The sequence below is a fragment of the Cupressus sempervirens genome, chromosome 9 (assembly GCF_028749045.1).
Source record: "Cupressus sempervirens isolate cs-2001-9-10 chromosome 9, ASM2874904v1, whole genome shotgun sequence".
Classification (NCBI taxonomy): domain Eukaryota; kingdom Viridiplantae; phylum Streptophyta; class Pinopsida; order Cupressales; family Cupressaceae; genus Cupressus; species Cupressus sempervirens.
This window is the reverse complement of record NC_143126.1, coordinates 406,954,245-406,975,240: the sequence shown is the minus strand read 5'-3', so window position 1 is coordinate 406,975,240 and position 20,996 is coordinate 406,954,245. Positions and strand designations below refer to the sequence as shown.

General features: G+C 35.9%; 1 protein-coding gene across 1 annotated transcript in view; it reads left to right on the top strand.

Moving 5' to 3' along the window:
- The window catches only part of RSW3 (Glycosyl hydrolases family 31 protein), a 49,030-nt gene extending 35,796 nt beyond the window's left edge, over window positions 1-13,234 (top strand). The window contains exons 4-6 of the mRNA XM_089800370.1: window positions 7,637-7,847; window positions 7,941-8,147; window positions 12,554-13,234. Coding sequence (XP_089656496.1) covers window positions 7,637-7,847; window positions 7,941-8,147; window positions 12,554-12,934 — 799 coding nt within the window. The 3' untranslated portion in view covers window positions 12,935-13,234. The remainder of the gene's footprint in view (window positions 1-7,636; window positions 7,848-7,940; window positions 8,148-12,553) is intronic.
- Window positions 13,235-20,996: the final 7,762 nt, after the last annotated feature.

The following is a 20,996-nucleotide window of genomic DNA, read 5'->3' as shown; positions in this document are numbered from 1 at the left end:
CCGTGCTCATCTAACACAGGAGCACCCCAACTAGATGTAGCTAGCATCTGACAAATAGACATAATGCTCAAGAGTTGAAGAAATGTCACTATCACTCACCTTCAGCTGACAAGTCACATGATCCCTCTGTAACCCTTGCCTCTTATGTAAACTCTCTATCTAACTAACTGCACTGTGATAGGAAACCGAATCAGAAATGCCCACTACAAGATCACTCATTGCATGTGTGCTATCGACCTTGCACAACTTTGCATTCGAGATACAACTACTATGTACCTCAATCAACTCCTCATCTGAAGAAATTGAAGCTCTCACAAAATCAATATCCCCACATGTCGTAGCTTCCACCTCAAAGGATAGATCCTGTAAACATTGATCCTGGGACCCATCCAAAACCTCCTCGGAGTCATCAGCTGATACCTGGCAAGGGATATCATCAAATGTGTCCATACTATTTGCATCGATATTTGCGAACACCTGATACTGCACATATGACTCAACGACAAGTTGTGAATCAATAACACTAGAGCATGAAGCCACATTTACTGACCTCGCTGTAACATATGAATCACCAACATCACAACTGGGTGACTTCATACATGCATTGGTCCCACCTAAGGAAGTAGTTGCCTCTTGTACTGGAGCAACACTATGATAAATCACATACAAATTTTCAATAATAATCCCCTCCTCGAGAGAGCTAGAAGTGTCAGTAGTAACAATTGCATCAATTGTCTTTACACTAGCTGCAACAACTCAAGGAACTTCTGCCTACTGAAGCTCAATGCCACTATCCACTAAGGGTACTGTCATGCCCAAAAACTTGAAGGCAAAAACACACACACAAATTTTTTTTGAATTAATAATTTATCATGCCCTAGGTTTGAAATGATTGATAATAGTTTTAGTACAGGTTCTTTACTTTACGTCTTAAGGTTATAAACATGAGGGCGATTACATTGTTAAGACTTTGAAACTTTTGTTACTAGATTGATATCAATCTTAAGTTATGCCATTTAAGAATTAAACATATCAAAAGATCTTAACAGTGTAAGTTACACTTAACTTTTGACTAAAAGATAAAGGAAACAATCCAACATTTTCTATTGGTTTTAACATATGCTAACGTAATGAAACAGATGATAGTTTCAAAATGAGTTTGCTAAAACCTTAAATGTTTAAAATTTATACTAACTATATTAAAACAGATAACCTAAAACCAACTCACAATTAAACAACATAGTTATCAACTAACTTAATAATTAAATGATTATATAAATTTCAACGTAATACTAACTTAAAACTTTACTAAATTAAACTAAGTACACTTTAACAAATTTGAATATCATTTTAAAACTAACAATTTAAAATTTAAAAACAATATATAAAAAAGAAACTAACTAAACTAACATGCTAAAATAAAATAACTTAAAGATTTAAACTAATTAACTAATTACATTCAGAATTTTATCAACTAAAAAACAATTTTAATAGACTTAAATTAATCTAAAAATCTAATTAACATTTATAAAATAACTAAATTAACTAAATACTAACTAGCTAATCTAATACTAAATTATATTCTAAATTCTAACTACAATCAAACAAAAAAACAATTAAATCATACCCTACTAACTAAGCCTACCTATTGACTAGCATCTAACCACTAACCCTCCTGTCCTAAGACCTAACCTACACCCTAGCCTCTAACATCCACTTGACCACAAGTCAAGTGGATGTGACCCCTCCCTACTCCTCTCCCTAGGCTCCACGCAATCCCAAACCTGCACATCCAAGAGGAGGTACGCAGGGGGAACCAAGGACTAAGGATTAAAAACAAGCAAGCAAAAAAAACTAACAACAAAATCATCCCCAAACTTAAACCAACGTCCAAATGCAATGTCATATCATGACATAACACTCTCTCCACTCCACTTGCCACGCAGCCCGAGGTAATGAAAACGCAGCCCAAGAGGGGCACGTGAACAGAGGTGGGCAAGGAAGGGTTAAGGAAATGAAGGTGGCCATTCAAATTTTCCCTTCACAACATTAATGCCACCTTTCCCACATCTGGCCGCTAGGAATGGAGGAGGATGGGGATGGGACAAGGTGGCAGGGTGACGTCACCCACCCATCCCATCCACTATGACATGAGGCAGACACAAAAGGACCTCTTTAAGGCAAGCTTAAACTGACGTGCAAGGCCAAGGAGGGCAATAAAAACATAAAGTTTTATAGGTGAAGAAAAGATATTCAGAATATTAAAGTTATAAAGGCTTAATAACTTATGCATTGTATTAGATATCATTTATATATATATATATTGTTTTATTACTAATTTTAAACACTAATAGATTCTTAGAATATTCTCTGTTGCAAACCAAGGATTATCACATTATCTCATACAAACTCCAGCATCCTGTAGGTGGATTATTTGATAATTTGTCTACTCTCTCTCTCTCTCTCTCTCTTGAAACTCAATGTATTACCACAATAGGTGTTTGCATTCTCTTATAAATTTCTAGTTTATCATCTCCATGAACCTCAAATGGCTATGCATTTCAATTAAACCACATTACATGAAATAACCATCTACGTATTCATTTAACTATCTAATAAAACTGATGGATCAACATAATGACTAAACTAGTCTTAAGGCAATTGAGAAAATAAGAGATCAAAATGATAATGCTCCATTCCTTTTGAAAGGAGTATCAAAATACACAAAGTTATTTCTCTATCATGTTTCAATTTTAGCTTGGATCTCTTGACATAATTCTTCCTACATGTTCTTGCAAATTTATTTTCAACACAATCAACCATGAACTAAATCATTTCAAACTTGATAAAGACACCATACATTTACATGGATTAGCAACATCTCTCTCTACCGTCCATATGAATAGAGGCATCACCATACATCACAATTTGAATCATGTATAATTGAATATCATTGTTGCATCTTATCTTTGATACACATTCATATGACAACATAGGATACGAAATTTTTAAGAGAAGTAAATTTACTCAATCACTTATTTTATTATCAACCTAATTCAAGGCTCAGCCGGGAAAGAATCAGGAAGAAAACCGGGCTTCGTTGCCATATATAATAAGGTTTAAAAAAAAATACAATTTACAATAGGATCTCAATCCCAATTTTCAATAATTTTATCAAATTTTCTTCATGATCAAATCAAGGAATATGTAATGTTTTCTGAATCTCTTTTCAAGAACCATGGAGGAAACCAATAACTGATCGGGTGACAACCAAGCAGAACCAAAAGAACATCAAGCATGCATAATCATACATGGTTTACACAATAAGATTCACAGTGAATCAAGATTAGGGAGAGGTGGATTCTTCCAACTGGAGAAGTCAAGCACAACACCAATTCAGATGCCCAACCGGGGCCAATAACCAAGAACTTCCGTTCTTCCATTTAAACTTGCCATACTCATACCAGGTTTGTGCTAACGGGTAGGGGCCCATAACACCCTACCCTTTATCCCTCTTCTCATCCTGAGAAGAGACTCTACACAGGTTGGAGTCCAACTAAACAGACCTCTCCCAAAATTGGTCACTTCTGCCCTCTCCTAGGGTGAGTAATACCAAAACACCCATGCAAGGAAACTCAAAATTTCAAACATAAACAAGAAAGGAAAACAACCAAAATAACAAGGTTTACAAAACTTCCCAACATACCCACAACCATACAACAGTAAAACAAAAACAAGGTAACAAGAACATGAAACAAATCATAAAAACTGAATAAGGGAGATGGGAGTTTCCTACCTTCACAAAGAGGTAATGGCAATGAACCAATTTGAGTAGAGTATCCCTCCTTCCTTCAAGCTTCAAGAAATCTTCTCTAAATGTAGAGATTGGGTAACCACACCACTAGACCAAGGAAGGCCTCTAAATAAGCCTCCAACTCAACCACCCAAAAGGAGCAATAACTATTTCCACCCACTAGCCACACTAAAAACTCCTAACTCAACCTACACCATGGTTAAACCCTAAGAGGAGGTGGGGTAAGACAACTCATGACAACCACTTGCAATTTTCGCACAAAGGCAAAAAGGGACTTTTTGAGTGCCCTCAAAAGTCAAAGCTAGGGGCTTAGGGGTTGGAAAAGACCCCTAACCCATACCCATACCCTAAGGTTAGAATAAAAACATGTTAAAAGCCTTAGGAAAGAGGTTAAGAGACAAAATAAAATCTAGGAATAAAATAGGTCCATCTAACAACTCTAACTAGCAATTTAAGCACGTAAACATTTTACGAGTGTCAAGCGACACTGAAAGAGCATAATTACGAACAATAGGGTTTCCAAATTTTAGCACATGGAGATCAGTTTTGTTCCTCCGTAGAGTTTCTCGGCTATATATCTGCACACTCATTGCACACATCAGTAGTCCCGAAAATCACATATACATATATACGTATCAGAAATTTACATAATTTGAAACATACATAAATCAGGGTTTTCTTGCATCCTACTTATATCCTTAATCATAAAGATTCCAACTCAATGTGTTAATCCCACATTTTACTGATTTCATCAACATACATATACATGAGCATTAAATGACAATCATCAAATATATCTGGAAATAACATCACACAACATGAAATAATAAAATATGTTCTAAGCATCAGATAATGTCTCGACATCTCGAGTCGCGGATAACAAAATAAGAGTAGTGTATCACTATGCTACGATGGGTCGGGGGCGAGGCCTCACAGGTACTGACACATCTACTGATCTCTGTGAAATGAGTCCATCATCAACACTGCGGATGGGGCTAGCGAGTGCCGTACTAAATATAGGTACATCAACACCATGGACACCTATCGGAGAAAACTTAGGCTTCCTTCCTTGCAACCTTGATGTCGGCCTTCTAAAGGTGGAAACCATATACTGCGTTGCCTTCTCAATTGTTAGGGGATCTGACAAGCTCTTTGCCAACCTCTGTTGATGAAGCTTCAGTTTCTCCAAACTCTCCTGCAAGGCATTCATTTTTACACTAACTTCCTCATTACTCCACTAGCTTTCAGAACTGTAAGTCCTATGTCTGTCCATAGCTGGAGGACATAAAGTGTTGGTCACTCTAGAAATCAGATCTGAAAATTTTCGAAGTCAGCACCGAACAAAATAAAAAAACTAAGCCTAATTCTTATGGGTTGTAGGAAACAGCTCTGATACCATTGTAAAAACCCTCAACAGGCTATATCCTTAACAAACATCAATTTGCTTTTGCTAATCAATAGTTTGATATTTTGTCAAACATTTGGCAGGCAAATTATTATCACTCAATAAATAATTCTTTAAATTCACAGCCAGCTGCTCACAATTTAAATTGATTAAGTCTTTATCAATTTGGACAAATGAACACCACTAAACAATTCAGAAGTAATTCTATAATTGATGGCAATGCTACTAATATTCAATTAAAAAATTGACTTTTGGAAATTTACAAGAATGCAATAATGAACCTGGAAGTTGACTTCTAATAGATGAAATATGGATTGCAGCTCTCAAGAAATAATCCAATTTACTTGCAGGTTCAGAAATACATGCTCCTTGTTTATAATCGTAGGTGCTCTAACACTTGATTGCTACCCTTCAATAATTGATCGCTGCCAAATACAGGGACAACAGCCACAGTACATTCCTCTTTAACCACGCCAAACAATAGACAATAATGGCATTCCAAATCACAAATTCTCCAGCCACAATGAAATTCCCAAGTACAGTTCATAATAGTCGGGAAACACTATAATTTAATTAAGACAATTCTCAGAATTAATTCACAATACCTTAGTTGTGAATTACTAGGCACTTCTTAATTCCAAAACCTTATACTTCAGCAAGGGCAAAGAAATCGACAAACTCAAAAACTTTTCGCAGGCAACAAAAGAAAATAATCAATCGGATGCTTTACTCATCAAATGGGCTCATATTTATAATCTCCAAATGGCACAAAGTTTCCCAGATTAACTTCACTTTAGAAGCTTCCCACACACAACATTAAAACATAATAAAGTGCCATTATAAACTAATTTATCAATTGCTTTTAGCTACAAAAATGACCTTTTCCACCATAACTTCAAATTCTGACATGTAAGGTCACTGTTTCTTATTCCCATGATTTAGTACTTTTTGTTTCGGTTCCAACAAGCTATGATATTGAGGTGACCAACCAACAACACTTAACAAAAATAACAACCTCAGTGTATTTAGATGAATAATAATAGTTCACCCGTATTGTGAAAACAACTAAAGAAGCATTAGAATCAAAATCTGACAATACCAAAGTCATCCTGATGATGAAAGACGATGAATGAACCTGAGGGGGTGACTTACTATAAATAGACACTCCCTCCAAGATTCTTGGAGCCCAAACCGGAAGCCCCGAAATAAAATCTGAGAGCATCTTCCAACTCCTTTGACTCAACTGAGCTCATCAGAACCAACAGATTGACTTACTATAAATAGTAAGTCCCTCAAACAGAGCCAAAACACACCACAGGCTGCTGGAAAGCCTATAACCACACAACTAAGACCCTCAAATCCTACTATCAGCTCACGAGGGTCATTGAGTTTTGGCAGGGGCACTTTTATAACATTGCTGCAACAATGGCAGCACAGATTTTCCAAACCTGAAACAGCAAAAAATGCATTTATAAATCTGCGATTGAATCTCAAGCAAAGGCTTCAACCTATGGGGTTATTTGCAGATGGATCTTTGGTGAATCTAGGGCTGCCCTGGCTTCATATCCAGATCCAGACTGGGCCCAGCCAATAGACTGCAGAAATTTGTCAAATCTGGTAATAGGTATAATATGGTTGCCATGTGAGTTACTTCTGTCAACTCAATTTCTATACCATATTGAACAGAGTAATTCCTTTCTACCTTGTTTGGCCCTTCACATCCCTGTGATCTGCATTTAAAGCAAGGGTATTGCAGCATTGCATGTAACAAAATTGCATGTTTCTCAAATCAGGTATTCTCCCTGGCTTCCCTAATCGACAACTCAATGGGGTGCTAGACATTGGGCCATGGCACTTGACCATCTTCACAAAGCCTTTAGCAACATAATAGCATGTTTCTCAAATCAGGTACTCTCCCTGCCTTCCCTAATCGGCAACTCAGTGGGGTGCTAGACATTGGGCCAAGACACTTAACAATGTTCACAAAGCCTTTAGCAAGTGTTGTGCCTTTTCAACCATTCATATTTGAACTACGTAGCTCATTAAATTTTGTATAATAGGTGTTCCATAGTGCTTCAAAACATGTGATTATTTTGTGTGCAATAGTGGAGGACCTAGATGAGTACTATATTGCAAAATTAAAACTGCTATTGTATGAAGTCACTGCCTTGAGTTTCTTTCCCAGAAGCAAATATTTTATACAGTATTTAAAGAGTATGAACATGTTTATGTTTTGTGCATTTTTAACTTTTAGAGTCCAAGGAGTAGTCTAGAAAGCCGTATTTGACCATTTACTATAAAAAATTGTTCATGATTGAATGTTGTTAATATCAAGCAAGGAGTAGAAAAACAATAATTATGGATAGAAAACATGCATGGAAGTACTCAAAAGAGATTTTGTTACATTTTTCTTGCAGGGATCGAATGACCGAGCTAATTCGAGAGGCAATTCACATTCGTTATGCATTGCTTCCATATTATTACACACTATTTAGAGAGGCTAGTGTTAGTGGAGCTCCAGTCATGCGTCCCCTGTGGATGGAGTTCCCAAATGATGAGTTGACATTTTCTAATGATGAGGCATTTATGATTGGAGGCAGTTTGTTGGTCCAGGGTATCTACAACGAGGTGCTGAAATTTTAGTGTAAAGGGATTTTGTCAATCATTTTGGGGCATTGGCTTCTTTGTTATAACAGATTTTCCATTTTTTAATGATTTCAGGGAGCTACTTCTGTGACAGTCTACTTGCCAGGTTCACAATACTGGTATGACTTGAGAACTGGAGCTGTGTATACTGGAGGTGAACACTATAAGTTGGGTGTGTCCGATGAGAGCATACCTGCTTTCCAGAGAGGTGGGACAATTATTCCTCGCAAAGACAGATTTCGCCGCAGCTCTACTCAAATGACCGGGGATCCTTACACACTAGTATGTATCACCTACCCCTATTATTATCTGTTTTTCCCGTATCTGTCAGATGACATGTTACACTATGACAATGTATTCAAAGCACCGTCCCGTATGTTAATTATCTGTTTGTCAGCTATATGTCAAGTGGCATTTTACAGTTTACACAATTACTATGTAATAAAAATAGCATCCTGTTCGTTATCACTTGAGAAGGTAGGAAATTATTTATGGTTTACCGAATATAGTAGTTAGTAATTCTAAAAATGGTCACTTGAATTTTGATATTGTATACCAGAGACTTCTCATTTTTTTTGACAGTCATCAATTTAATGGATGTGCCGCTTGTACACAAACTAAAAATAGTAAAAGCTGGACTAATTTTGTGATCTATTGTTCTGTCAATATTATTACTATACAAAATGGAATAAGCACAACATCCATTAATTGTTTTCAATTTTTCATGACAACCACCAATCCTTTCAATCAATATGGTACTTGCACCCAAATCAAATTAGTAATATCTGAATTATACTATATAGAAGAAATAATGTTTGCATGTCCAACAGATATTAATGAAAAATTCTGTCATTATATTGGAGTGGCAATCAAAATTTAGCTGGGACATTTGTTTGTAGTTTCATATATTTGCTTTTTCGGAACAGACATACTTTTTTGAAACCAACTTTAGGTTTGCAAAAAGGGGATGCTAGAAGAACTTACAAATTTCCAGAAATGATATGTGAACAGGAAACATGCATCTTCCTGGCAATAATTTGAATTTTCTTAAAAACAATTTCAAGATTAAAAGTTTGGATTATTGTGATGATAGTAAAAATTGCGCCAGAGCAATAGTCAAATTTAGCATCTAGTTTTGTCTTCTTGATTTCAACCAATCTGAACACGCAGAATCATAGTTTTCTTACCTTAATCTGGCCCTTCATTGCTACTTAGGCAAACCCTTTTGTTAGGAAGGTTCAGACAATTCTCATCCCTGAATTTACTCTTTAAATTACTAGCTTGAGTGCTCCTTAATTGCATCTTTCCTTCTAAATTTCTGACCATCTGTCATAGTTTTGGGTGTGTCTTCCTCTTCCTTTTGCCTCTTTGGTCTGTTCTAATATCTTCAATGTTGTTATTAATTGACGAATTATCTCATTCTTCCTTGGGCATATGGCTGAACACTCTGTTTATAAGCATCAAATAAGTAAAGGTAATTGCCAATTGGTAAAGAAATATTCTCCTTGGAATTTTTAGCAGCTTAGCCATAGTTTGTTACAATGCAGTAGATGTTTTTTGGGCAAATCAGAAAAAGCCTAAAGTCCTAATAAGTTTCACCAAAAACTTGAAAAAGGGCTGAAAAATTGGGGAAAATTGTGGGTTGTGATTGTACAGCAAGTTGGTTTTGACTCATTAGGTCAAAACTTCTCTGACTGGCTTCTCCCAAAATTTTTACTTCAGACGAAAACATTCTGTGTGCATAATCACAATAAATTTATGATTTGTGCTTCTATGGAACCCATTCTTATAACATGCTCAATCTTTTAGATGGAAGATATTTTTCTTGGGCCACATGTTATGATATGTGCAATGTCTCTTCAAATAGGATTCCAATTGCATATTAAAAAAGCTATGGTTCGTGATGTTCTTGGAACAGGTACATATATGTGGGATGTGTACTGGTCTTTGAGGGTTTTTTTGGGACTAACTGATACAGTTCTCAGTTTTTTACAAGTTTAGGTGTAAAGGACATCAAAATATGTGTAGGCTTTCCTAATTACAATTTATGAAAAGAGATAGCAGCTTAAAAAACAGGACTTCTATTTTCTCAATGTCGAACGAAGACGTGTTACTATTTCTCATCGTAGCTATCAACATCAAAAAAGGCCTAACGAATTAGCAGCACATCCATTGATCCAAGGGTAGCTAAAAATGACAGGTTTTTTGTTTTCTCAATATTAAAATGAAGATGCATTACTATGTTTCATCTTTGCTATCAATATCAAAAGAGGCCTGAACTATAATCCAAGCAATTTAAGATATCTTATTGATTAATTAAATTGCATTCTCTAGAACATTTATATAATTGAGTTGCGGTCTTACAAAATATACAAGGATACTCTATTGAGAATATATTAACACCTTGGGTAAGTATCTAGATTGTTAATTATTAAAACATCTAGGAGGATCCAATATAGTGTCGGGTACAAGTCAACATAGACTTGTCTATGATATACATGTCACACAAAACAAGAATTTTACCATAACTTCGCTGAGTTCATGTTGACAGTAATTTGAATTCTTATTACATATTGTATTCACTCAATTAGAGTGAGACTCTTCTAAAATTTTTAGTGACCAATCATGACAATTTTCACATTCTCAAGATTCTATGCTTCAAGTTGACTTTTCTCTTTTCTTTTTGTTTTGAAACAAGAAGTTGAAGTTCTTCCATCTTCCTTCATGCATTTTGTATTCCGAAGGCTTACTCTTGAGTAGTTCAAGATGATCAAGGGTGTTGTTGTGACCTTTTCACATAGTTGCCCCATTGCAAATGGGTACCCCGCTTTTCGTTTGCTAGGTTTATGGTATTGGCAGTAAAGTGTTAATTCTCGTCTTCGAAGATTGAGGGAATGGTCAAATTTTCAAGTCACCAAGGTTGTAAGCATAAACAAGTCATAAGGGTTTAAGGTCATTAGTGATAAAATGCAAAAAAATTGTCGAATCTTAAGGGAAATTTTCTCAGGTTCGATATGTTTTAGTTAGTCAACTGGTCTTCATGGTGTGTCAATGCCCTATTTCACTTGTGAATCTTGACTAAAATGATAGATTAGAATGAATGAATATGACAACTAATACTAATGTATATGACAACTAAGGGGAGATCATAATGAATGTACACAACAACTAATGCCAAAATTTTAAGGTATCTAAATCACAAATAATTTCTCCAATTACACCTTAGACGCATAAGAATCCTTTCTAAGAGTGTTGGAGACACAAAATACATATAGGATTGCAAGGCAAATGACACCTTATTCCTAGTATGTCATTTATTATTTTTGCCTATTTGAGTGGACCCCACAAGCATATTACATGCACATTTACAGTGGAGGTTCAAGATGATATTTAAGGGACAACTTAAAGTGCGTAATTATAATTTGCTTAAATTTCAGTGATATGGAGCTCAATTTATAAGAAAAATTAAAAAATGTATGGTAATCTGACTCACCAATTGTTTATTGGTCATGTAAATTCTCAATCATTCTGTTGCTTGCCTAGTTATATTGATTCGTATCACTCTAAATTTCCAACTTGTTGGGAGCATTTGAATGAAAAGTGGAAAGGTGCCTTTGTTTGACTTCCCTTTCTTTGTTTGGGCTCCATTATGATATCGGCAGCAAAATTTACTTTGATCTGCAATGACAATTTAAAAATAAGCTTCCAATGTGATTATATGAAGGAAACTTATTGGTTGGATCAAGTATTAAAATTTGAATGCACTCTAGTAATGTATCTTTATGTAAAATGATTATAATTTGATTCCAGTTCTTCTTACAATATGTACGCAACAATGGGAATTGTGCACAAACAAGATTGTTGCATACATATTGTGGCATTGTGCTAATATGATGGGGTAATGATTTTTCAACCTTTGAGAATTCTGAGGCACTGGCAAAACTCTTGTAATGGGACATTCATCACTTGAATCTGAGTAAAAGTGCTTTACTGAGCCAATTGCCTATTACTTATATTTTGTTCGTTGAATCAATGAAGGCCTTTGACTTGGATTTAATACGTTTCATGTTGCAACTGTGTGCTAAATGCATTGGAATTGCCAATAGTACGAAAAATGAAGGGTGGAAAGATTTGCCAGTTTTGCATTCCTTGGCTAAAAGAAAGCTTTAGATAATAATGTGGGTTTCTATTCACAAATAGGATAATTGTCCATACGATTCTAGAGATGGATACACTTATATTGCATCTTCATTGAAAGATGACATCATACCATTAATACCATAAAAGACTCTCTAGACTTGAAACATATCACTGTTTAAACAAATCACTTGGTACCACGACTTCTGGCATACTTATTCATTCAAGTATGCCAACTGAATTGGGAGTTTCACAAGCTGTTACTTTCTCAATATTTTTTGATATGTTTTGTAATAGTCTCATAACAGCATTTGAAAATTGGTGCAAATCAGAATGACATTTCACTGTTTGTTTCAAAATTTTTGTTGGCCAACCTTGAACAGTGAGGTGTGTTTTTACCAAAAATATAATCTTAGGAATTAGTCTTAAGCAATTTAAATTGATGGACTTGAATTTGAGAAGAATTTTATGCAAATCGCCTATTGCTTATGATGATAAGATGCCACAGCTTATTGTTCCCTCATATCTGAATTTTATGGTGTGTTGTTCAGGTCATAGCATTAAATCGATCATTGGAGGCTAAAGGTGAGCTCTATGTGGATGATGGGAGAAGTTATGATTATGAGAAGGGGGCATACATGTACAGACGGTTTGTATTTTCAAATGGTAGACTTACCTCCATGAACCTTGCGTCCATGAAGTCCAATAAGAAAACATTATATTCAAATTGTATTGTGGAGAGAATTATAATATTGGGTCTGCAGTCAAAGATCTCGTCAGGAGGAAGGACTGCTCTTGTTGAACCCTCAAACCAAAGAGTAGATATTGAGGCTGGGCCACTTAGGTTGAGGTCAAAATCATATCCTAGTGCAGTTATTGTGAGGAAACCAAATGTTCCCATTGATGAGGATTGGTCAATAAAAGTACTGTAGACTATTTGATATAGGTGGAACTATGGTGGTCAAGAAGCCCTTGCTGTCAAAATGGAGTAACTTAATTTTTGTCATAATTCAAATGCAGATAATTTTGTTGTCACACGCGTATAAAATGCTCATTTCCGCAACAAGATTTTGAGATTTTTACTGGCTGATATGCAGTATTGAAGTAACTTTAGACGGCTAGAGTTGGCGGTCCTTTGTTTCTCATCTTTAAATATAGTTTTGGTGAACAGTTCAAAATTTGCACTGTAAGTGGACAAATCCAGTAGTTAATGAAATTAATATTTACAAAGATATGGGAGTTGAGATGGCAAGGTATGATGTTAGTAATGTTTCAAGTCAATTTTAGCTTATTAATGTATGATTATCTACTTAGAGCAGCCTGCTTACCCTGGCTTTGGTTTGTATTGAAGCACTCAATAGAACGAGTTAAATTTGATTACCTTTTGCATATGGATCAATTGACGGTAACTACTGTACTATTGTTGCATGATTTTTCATTCCACATGCTGCCAGATACTGTATGGTTCGCTATCCTCCTAAAATAAGCTTCATCTACAATTCCTTTGGGGTCAAAGAATAGATTGATGGTATGCAATTTTCTTCTGAATGATTAGTTCTGATTTGTCATGTCTGTTAAACATAAGGCTATCCAGTGTATTTACTGTTCTTGCCAATGCCAAATGGCGTTGTCTATAATCAGTTGTCAGGTTTAATAACTCGTACCTTTTTGCTATCTGTGTTTAGTAAAACATATTATTTTGCTGCATTTGAACTTTTTTTTAATCAATAACATTAATCGGACCTGGTTGTTCAGAGTCGTTAAATCTCGTCTACATAAAAATTAAATCATAATTACAACATTCTTATATGACAAATTTAAAATTATAGGCAACACATATGTATTAGAGAATTTATTATTTATTTTTGAAAATATGATGCTATCGAACTTCAGTGTATTTAAAAAATTAAATAGTGACTTGGTATTGTATATTGTTAGTGTACTCGTGATTATTGATAAACTGCAAGTCATATAAGGTTGGGTTGGTTTAAAACTATGGTACATTTATTTTATAATGACCATCTTGATGGATAGTTAATGTGGCTAATTTTTTGTCAGCATATCATTTGATACCCTTTAATTTGGGGTAATCTTAGTGGTATTTCTAACAATGCAATTTTCTTTTTGTATTTGATAAGGATTGAGGGTTTTCTTGCTGGTTCTTTCCTTCATGAATCTTGAACCAGTGTTTATTTTATTAATATATTATATGGTGGCATGCCAATTTTGCATTAGAAAAAATAAATAAATAAATAATATTCAATCTATTTTATATTTTTTTGTTGAAGTAATATAAAAACATATGATGTCATTATAGAGCTCCAATTTCACTTATATCATGGAGTCAGTGAAACATATGTCTCTTAATGTTACGAGGCGATATTAATATATCATCCATATAATTGCGTAATTGATTATTTAATAAATAAAAGGAATATTAATCATTATCATTTGTAATCACTAATAATCAATATTAGTATGATATTAATCATTTCTAAGCAATAAAATGTTAATACTACATTAGTCTATAATAAAATGTTAATACTAAAATAGTTTATAATATAATATTAATAGTAATAGCTAATCATATCATATCAATCTATAATATAAATATAGTATTGATGACAACAATCATTGACAATACCAAACAATAATGTGAAAAGAAATCCTCCTGAGCATCAAGAGGAAGTGAGCGTAAAGACATATGAAAGATATTCACATCAAATAGTTGCTAAGGTCTAAGAGAAAAAGTGCCGCAGGAGTTGAGGCTAATCGCAGGCTAAGGAAGCCATAGACAATCACCAAATTGTATCAGTAATTACATGCAACGAATAAATGTGGAATGAAAGTTTTGACATGGCAACCAACCCATCTACATATCTAATTGCTCATGAATTAGTATTGCAGCATAGGGAGAGAATATGATCAATCATCTATACGAATTACATGAGATGATGTAGAATTTTAAATAAAACTATTAGGATTGAGACTAGGAACCATGATTCTCTTGACTAGAAAGTAATGAATTGATGTGAACAAGACAAGATACATCACCACTTATTGCTTACGATAGAGGAACCAATACTAATGGGTAATAGCAATGGACTAATACTTATCACCAACGGCTAACATAGATATTGTTTGGTTAAATTGTAAGTTTTAATAATTATTTAATAGTAAATAAATATTAGCTAAAGGAGGGAACAACTATCATAACTCAAAATATTATTCTTGGACAAATGGTTCCCATTCAAAATTCTGGATCTCCCACTCATGGCACTCCTACTGCTTCAACGCTCGGTAACGTGGAGGTCTTTGCTCTTGCCGGGTTTAGGTGGAGGAGCTAATTTTTGTGGGCGGTCTGCGGATGGGGTTAGGGCTCCATTTGCCCTTCGCTCGGCTTCTTCTACGGGTGGGGATAGGGCTTTTGCCCTTCATTCGGTTCCTAGGTCTCTTGCTCCTCGTTCAGGGTTTCTTGGTTCGGGGGGAAGGACTTTCACAGATGTGGCTGCCTTCAAAGCCGGTTTACATGGAGCTCTCCCTCATGCTGTTTCATCTGAGCCCTCTCATGTGACGCCTGTAAGTGCTTTAAAGCCTATTAAGGTTTCTCTTGACCTATAATCAGTTGAAGATATTTTCCATACGATAGAAGAGCTTTCTTCTTTTGCTGCCATTTTTTGCTTCTAGGGTTATTGGCCCTCTCTTGCTGATCTACATGACTGGATCTCCAAGAACTAGGTGCCACTTATAGATAATAACGTCCACATCTTTTTGTGTGCAAAAGGCTTCTTTATAGCTAAGTTTGAAAGCACTAATGACAGGAAGATTATTTTGTCATAATAGTTTTTCCTGGCAGGGCAGATTTCCACGTATGGCCAAACCGTGGCATATGGATTTCAATCCACTTTCAGAGTCCTTTAACAAGTTCCCTATTTGGGTTCGGCTTCCGAATCTCCTGATACATCTTTGGCATGATTCGGTTTTTGAAACTATTGGAAATGCTATTAGTGATTTCTTATATGTGGATTCTGACACGTCCAATATTTTCCACTCGACCTATCCACGTTTTCTTGTTGAGTTGGATGTTTCTAAGGGCCTCCCTGAGGCAATTTGCTTGGATTCCCCGAGGGGTTCTTGGACACAAATGCTGGATTTCGAAGGTATCTCCTTTCGTTGCAGGAATTGCCACTTGACTAGTCACATTGCTGCTAGGTGTGTTGCTGGGAAGTCTAAATCAAGGCGACCACCTTCTTGGTGAGCAGGGGCCTCTTCTGAGCACTATACGGTGAAACAATCCTTGGATACCTCTGTGGTTTCTCTAGTTGAGGTCTCTCCTGGCGATCATTTGGAGCTAGTGGTAGAGGAGGTGGTCTCTACCCCTGTTTCAGATGCTCTTCCTAAGGGCAAGTTGTCGTCTGATTCTCATAGGGAGATTGGTGCGGCTTCGACGACCCCCAGGTTCCACTGGTCTATTTCCTTCGAGGCTTGGGTTGCTGAGGTTGCGAAGATTGAGGATGGGTGGATAGCGGTTAAGAGTAAGAGAACTAAGCCTTCTGCTCCCCCTTTAGATATGAACCTTCGGTCACGTAAGGGAAACTTCAAATCAAAAGGAAAATCTTAAGTTCCCCTATTCTGACTGGTTTTTTGGTGGTGGTAAGCGGGTTGTGGCACTGGCTCGTTGGTTACTAGTCTGGGAGGTTTTTCTAATTGCTTTGCTTTCCAGTCTGTTTACTTTCCAGGTTCCAGTGTATTTTCTGGTTGCTTTTTCTGGACACATCTGTTGGTTTCAGGTCCTAGTAAAACTTGGTTTAGATGTTCAGCTGGTTTCAGGTCCTTTTAAAACTTGGTAGGGCTTCATGGTATATCTTTCTTTTTGATGTAAAGGGTTTCAGGGCCCCTTCAAAACCTGTTTTTACCTTAATCTAAAACATTAGCTGAAGGAGAATTAGGGCGGGTCTTATGGAGGGGTTTTAAGTTTCTATTTTTAAGGAAGTAGAGTTCCATGAATAAGAAAACAAATAGTGACAAGATCATTTAGATTCTTCTTCCAGAAAATAGGAGCTCCTATAGTAACTCTCGAGAAAAATTATGGGAGGGCTAGAATTAGGTCTAGTAGCTTAGGGAAATATTTCTAAATTAAAAAATTTCTCCTCCAATAAATTTTAGAAGGAAAACTCATAAGTAGCAAACTTACTTCCATTTTGGAGAAAAGCTTTTTAAGCTGAGTTGCATTAGAGATTCATGGGACCACCAGATTTAAAATATTCCTAAAAAAATTATGCACCACACAGTCAATTTTTTTATGAAGCCCCCATCGCCCCCTGTGCCCCCCCCACCCCCCCCCCCCTCCCCCCCCCCCTCCGCTCCCTCATGTATCCCACCCTTAATTGAGGTGCAATCTTGATCTTAATCAATATATTGAAGTGTGGACACTCCATCTAATAAGAAATAAAATATTGAATGATACCACGGAATATATTGACATTCATGATAGATACTGGATATGAAAGAAATATAAGAATGGAGATTAAAAAAATATAAATTTTATTGTTTATAAGGAAAGAGATTAGAAGAAGAATACGATAAAGGGTATAGTAATAATGGATAAGAAAGGAGGAGATAATATTATAAAATATAAAGAATACTCTTTAAGTTTTTTATTAAGAAAAATAGGCTTAAAGGGGTCTTGAAATCCAACACAAAGCAAGTTTTTAAAGAACGGGAGCTAAAATCCACATTGAAAGTTATACAAAGAGTTTCACACAGAGAAACAAAACAAAGGCAAAACATGACATAAATGAATAAGGGGAAGCCAAACAACTCACAACCCCCCATGCACATACTAACGGTCAAGACAAAAAAGCCATCATATGACATACTGCCCTAGATAGAAAGACAAAAAATAGATTAAGATTTCTCTAGGATCTAAGGGTCATGTCAAAAGAAGGATAGGGGTGTTTTGAATGTTTCTCTTTTATTGTAATCCATCCTTCTCTAACCATGGCTACAACATCGTGCCAAGATGACGAATCCATAGAACTATTAGCCCTAGCTGTAGTAGACTTGCCCGAAGAAATAGAGCCAACATCAATAGTGTTGGGCATGCCTGAAGAATTAGAATCAACACCAGTAGAGACTAAAGATAAAACTACTACATCAAAGACATAAGCAGGACTAGCACTAACATAGATAAAACTAGAACTGTCATCAATAGAGACAGGAGACTCCATAGAAGGGGCCATATTAGCATAAGAAGTTATGATATTACTTGTTGTACGAGGGTTCACAGGCACCTTAGGATCATAATGAAAAGTAGAGACATCAACCTCAGTAGTGTTAGTTGGATTACTATTATTAGGGACAACACTCACGCCTACATTTTCACCCTAAGACAGAGAAACAACAATAACAACCAATGCATTGAAATTGTTGGAGTTGAGGAAAGCCAACTCCGAAGACGCCCAAGATCACCTGCATGCAAGAACCTGTCAAAGAGAAGCCAAGGAGAGGAAGAGCATGGAGCAAGGGAAAAACCCTAAACGGACATGAGAGACAATATGTGCAAACACAAGAAGAAAAATGTATTTACAATATGCACAATGCCTTATGCGATACAAATAGAATAAGAGAGAGGTCGCTTATAAAGACCTCAAGGAAGCTTGTAGAACAAGCTGGAAGGTGGTAGAAGATAAGGATGACAACTCAGCGCATATCCACAAAAGGTGGAACATGCTAGAAGGGAACAAACTCCCGTGTTGTCAACAACTAACCACTACATGCATTAAATACAAAATATTAAATAAATGCATTAACCTAAGTAAGATTAAGTAATAGAATAAATAATTAATTATTTACTCTAACAGAAACCCTTGGTGGAGTCAAGAGGAGAGTCACAATCCAAAAGAGGTAGGTCTTTGAGAAATGAATAATGAACATCAAAAACACCCTTCCATCACGAGGAAAACTTTTTTGATTTAGCTTTTGCTGTTCCAAAAGTAGCTGCAACAGGCCTAGTTTTGAAACATTTTCTACATCTAAAAGGGAGACCCTCATAGTCCAGAGGTTGAACCCAAGTACCCTTAGGAGATTTCAACTCAATCTCTACAAGTAAACCCTTAGATTTATCAATGTTGAAACAAGAATGCGAGCGTAAGTAGAGTGGAGCATATTAGAGGAATCCTCATCAGTCATAAGAAAACATCTAAGAGCACCACCTACTTCTTTCAGGACATGATCCACCCAAAGATGAAGAGGGAGATAAGGGAGACTCACCCACATAGGCATCTCACAGAAAGTATTTGAGGAAAGGTTGAAATCTTCATGCCACTGCTTCATCATTAGAGGGAAGCGATTCTTCCAAGTGATAAAATGCTTGCAAAGAACAATCTGTCTATCAGAAGCCTTCTTAATCTTGGCAGGAAAAAATCTTTTAGCCATAAGGAATATGTAAACCATATTTGATATAAGAGGCTTCTAGTGTTTAGACATCCACTAATGAAGAAGAGACACAGAGGGCCCAAAACTCCTAAATTTGAAAATGATAGCCTCAACAAACAAATCAAAAAGCTATGGTATTTACCTCCTACATAGTATCCTTGTTCAAAGTGACATCAATAGGGGTGCAAATAGGGATATGAGCAACCACAAAACTACCATTGCCATCAACTTTTTCAACATAAGATGCTCAATGTGAGGTTCCATTTAAGGGACCACATGCAGTAGCAACAAAGCTCTTAGTTGTAGGGCCCTAGCCTCGACATCTTGAGCAACTCTTTTCCTCAAGCTTGAAACCTTGGAACCAACCACATTGGGGACTAACAAATGCTTAGGTGAAACCCCCAATGGCATTGCCCGATACATCTTGAGAATCTTTTGTCCTCAAGCTTGGAACCCTGAAACCAACCACATTGGGGACCAATAAATTCTTAGGAGGAACTCCCCCTCACTCCCAGACATTGTCTGGTACCCCCAGAGAATACTGTAAAGTTATTTACTATGTTGTAAGTATAATATGATAACAATAAGATGGTAATAAATCTAAATTAGATATTAAATTATAGACTTTTATTTATATACGTGGTATTAAGGATGAAAGGTCATCATATGATCAGATATATACATATATAATGATAAGTTTATAATTATAATATAAATTCATAATTAGTATACATGTATATCTATATCTAGTCTCATTACCATTTGACTTATAAAAGGTAAGTGTGTGATGTTACCAAGGAGGGACTTGTATAAATTCCAAGCAATGGATCTTTGTCCTAAGATAGGGTGTGGATCAATGATCCTGAGCACCTTGTAGGGATTGACCCAAAAAAGGCCCAAGGAATTGGATCTATAAACTTTGAGGGAATTCATTGTAAGTTTGTGTCTAGGCAACTTGGATAACATCTACTCCTTCAGTCTTTGAGTTGAATTAGTAATAAGGTTGGATATGTGTGTTAAAGATAACTTAAATCTAATAAGATAAATGTCTAATCCTCTTAGGGAACATTACAATCCAAACCCTAATTGAGAACTATAAGACAAATTAAGGTCTCTACATAGGACATTACACTTAATTTAACATTTTTTGGTGTCTGATTTTCAAAAATATTTTTTCACTAAATTGGTATTACTAGTTGTCATCACATTCTACTTTTTGCTTCACAAGGAGCATGGTTGTCATTAATTACATAGTTCTCAATTGCTTATTTAGTTTTGTATCACCTACTTGTTCTCAAGTGGACTCACAAAATTAAGAAAATGTGATTGTATCTTCTAGCTAGGATTTGATAGAAGGTAACCAACTAGTTTTGTGATTGTGGTACATTAAGCTATTGAAGTGTCTTATGGATTAATTCTTTTGGTTGCATCTACCATTTTATATATTCATGTATAACACTCTTGCTCAAGAAGTTCCCTAGCTCTTATTTTTATAATGAGGTCAAGGTACAAGGATGAATCATTGTGCCCTCTTTAGCCCTTCATTAGAAATCTAGA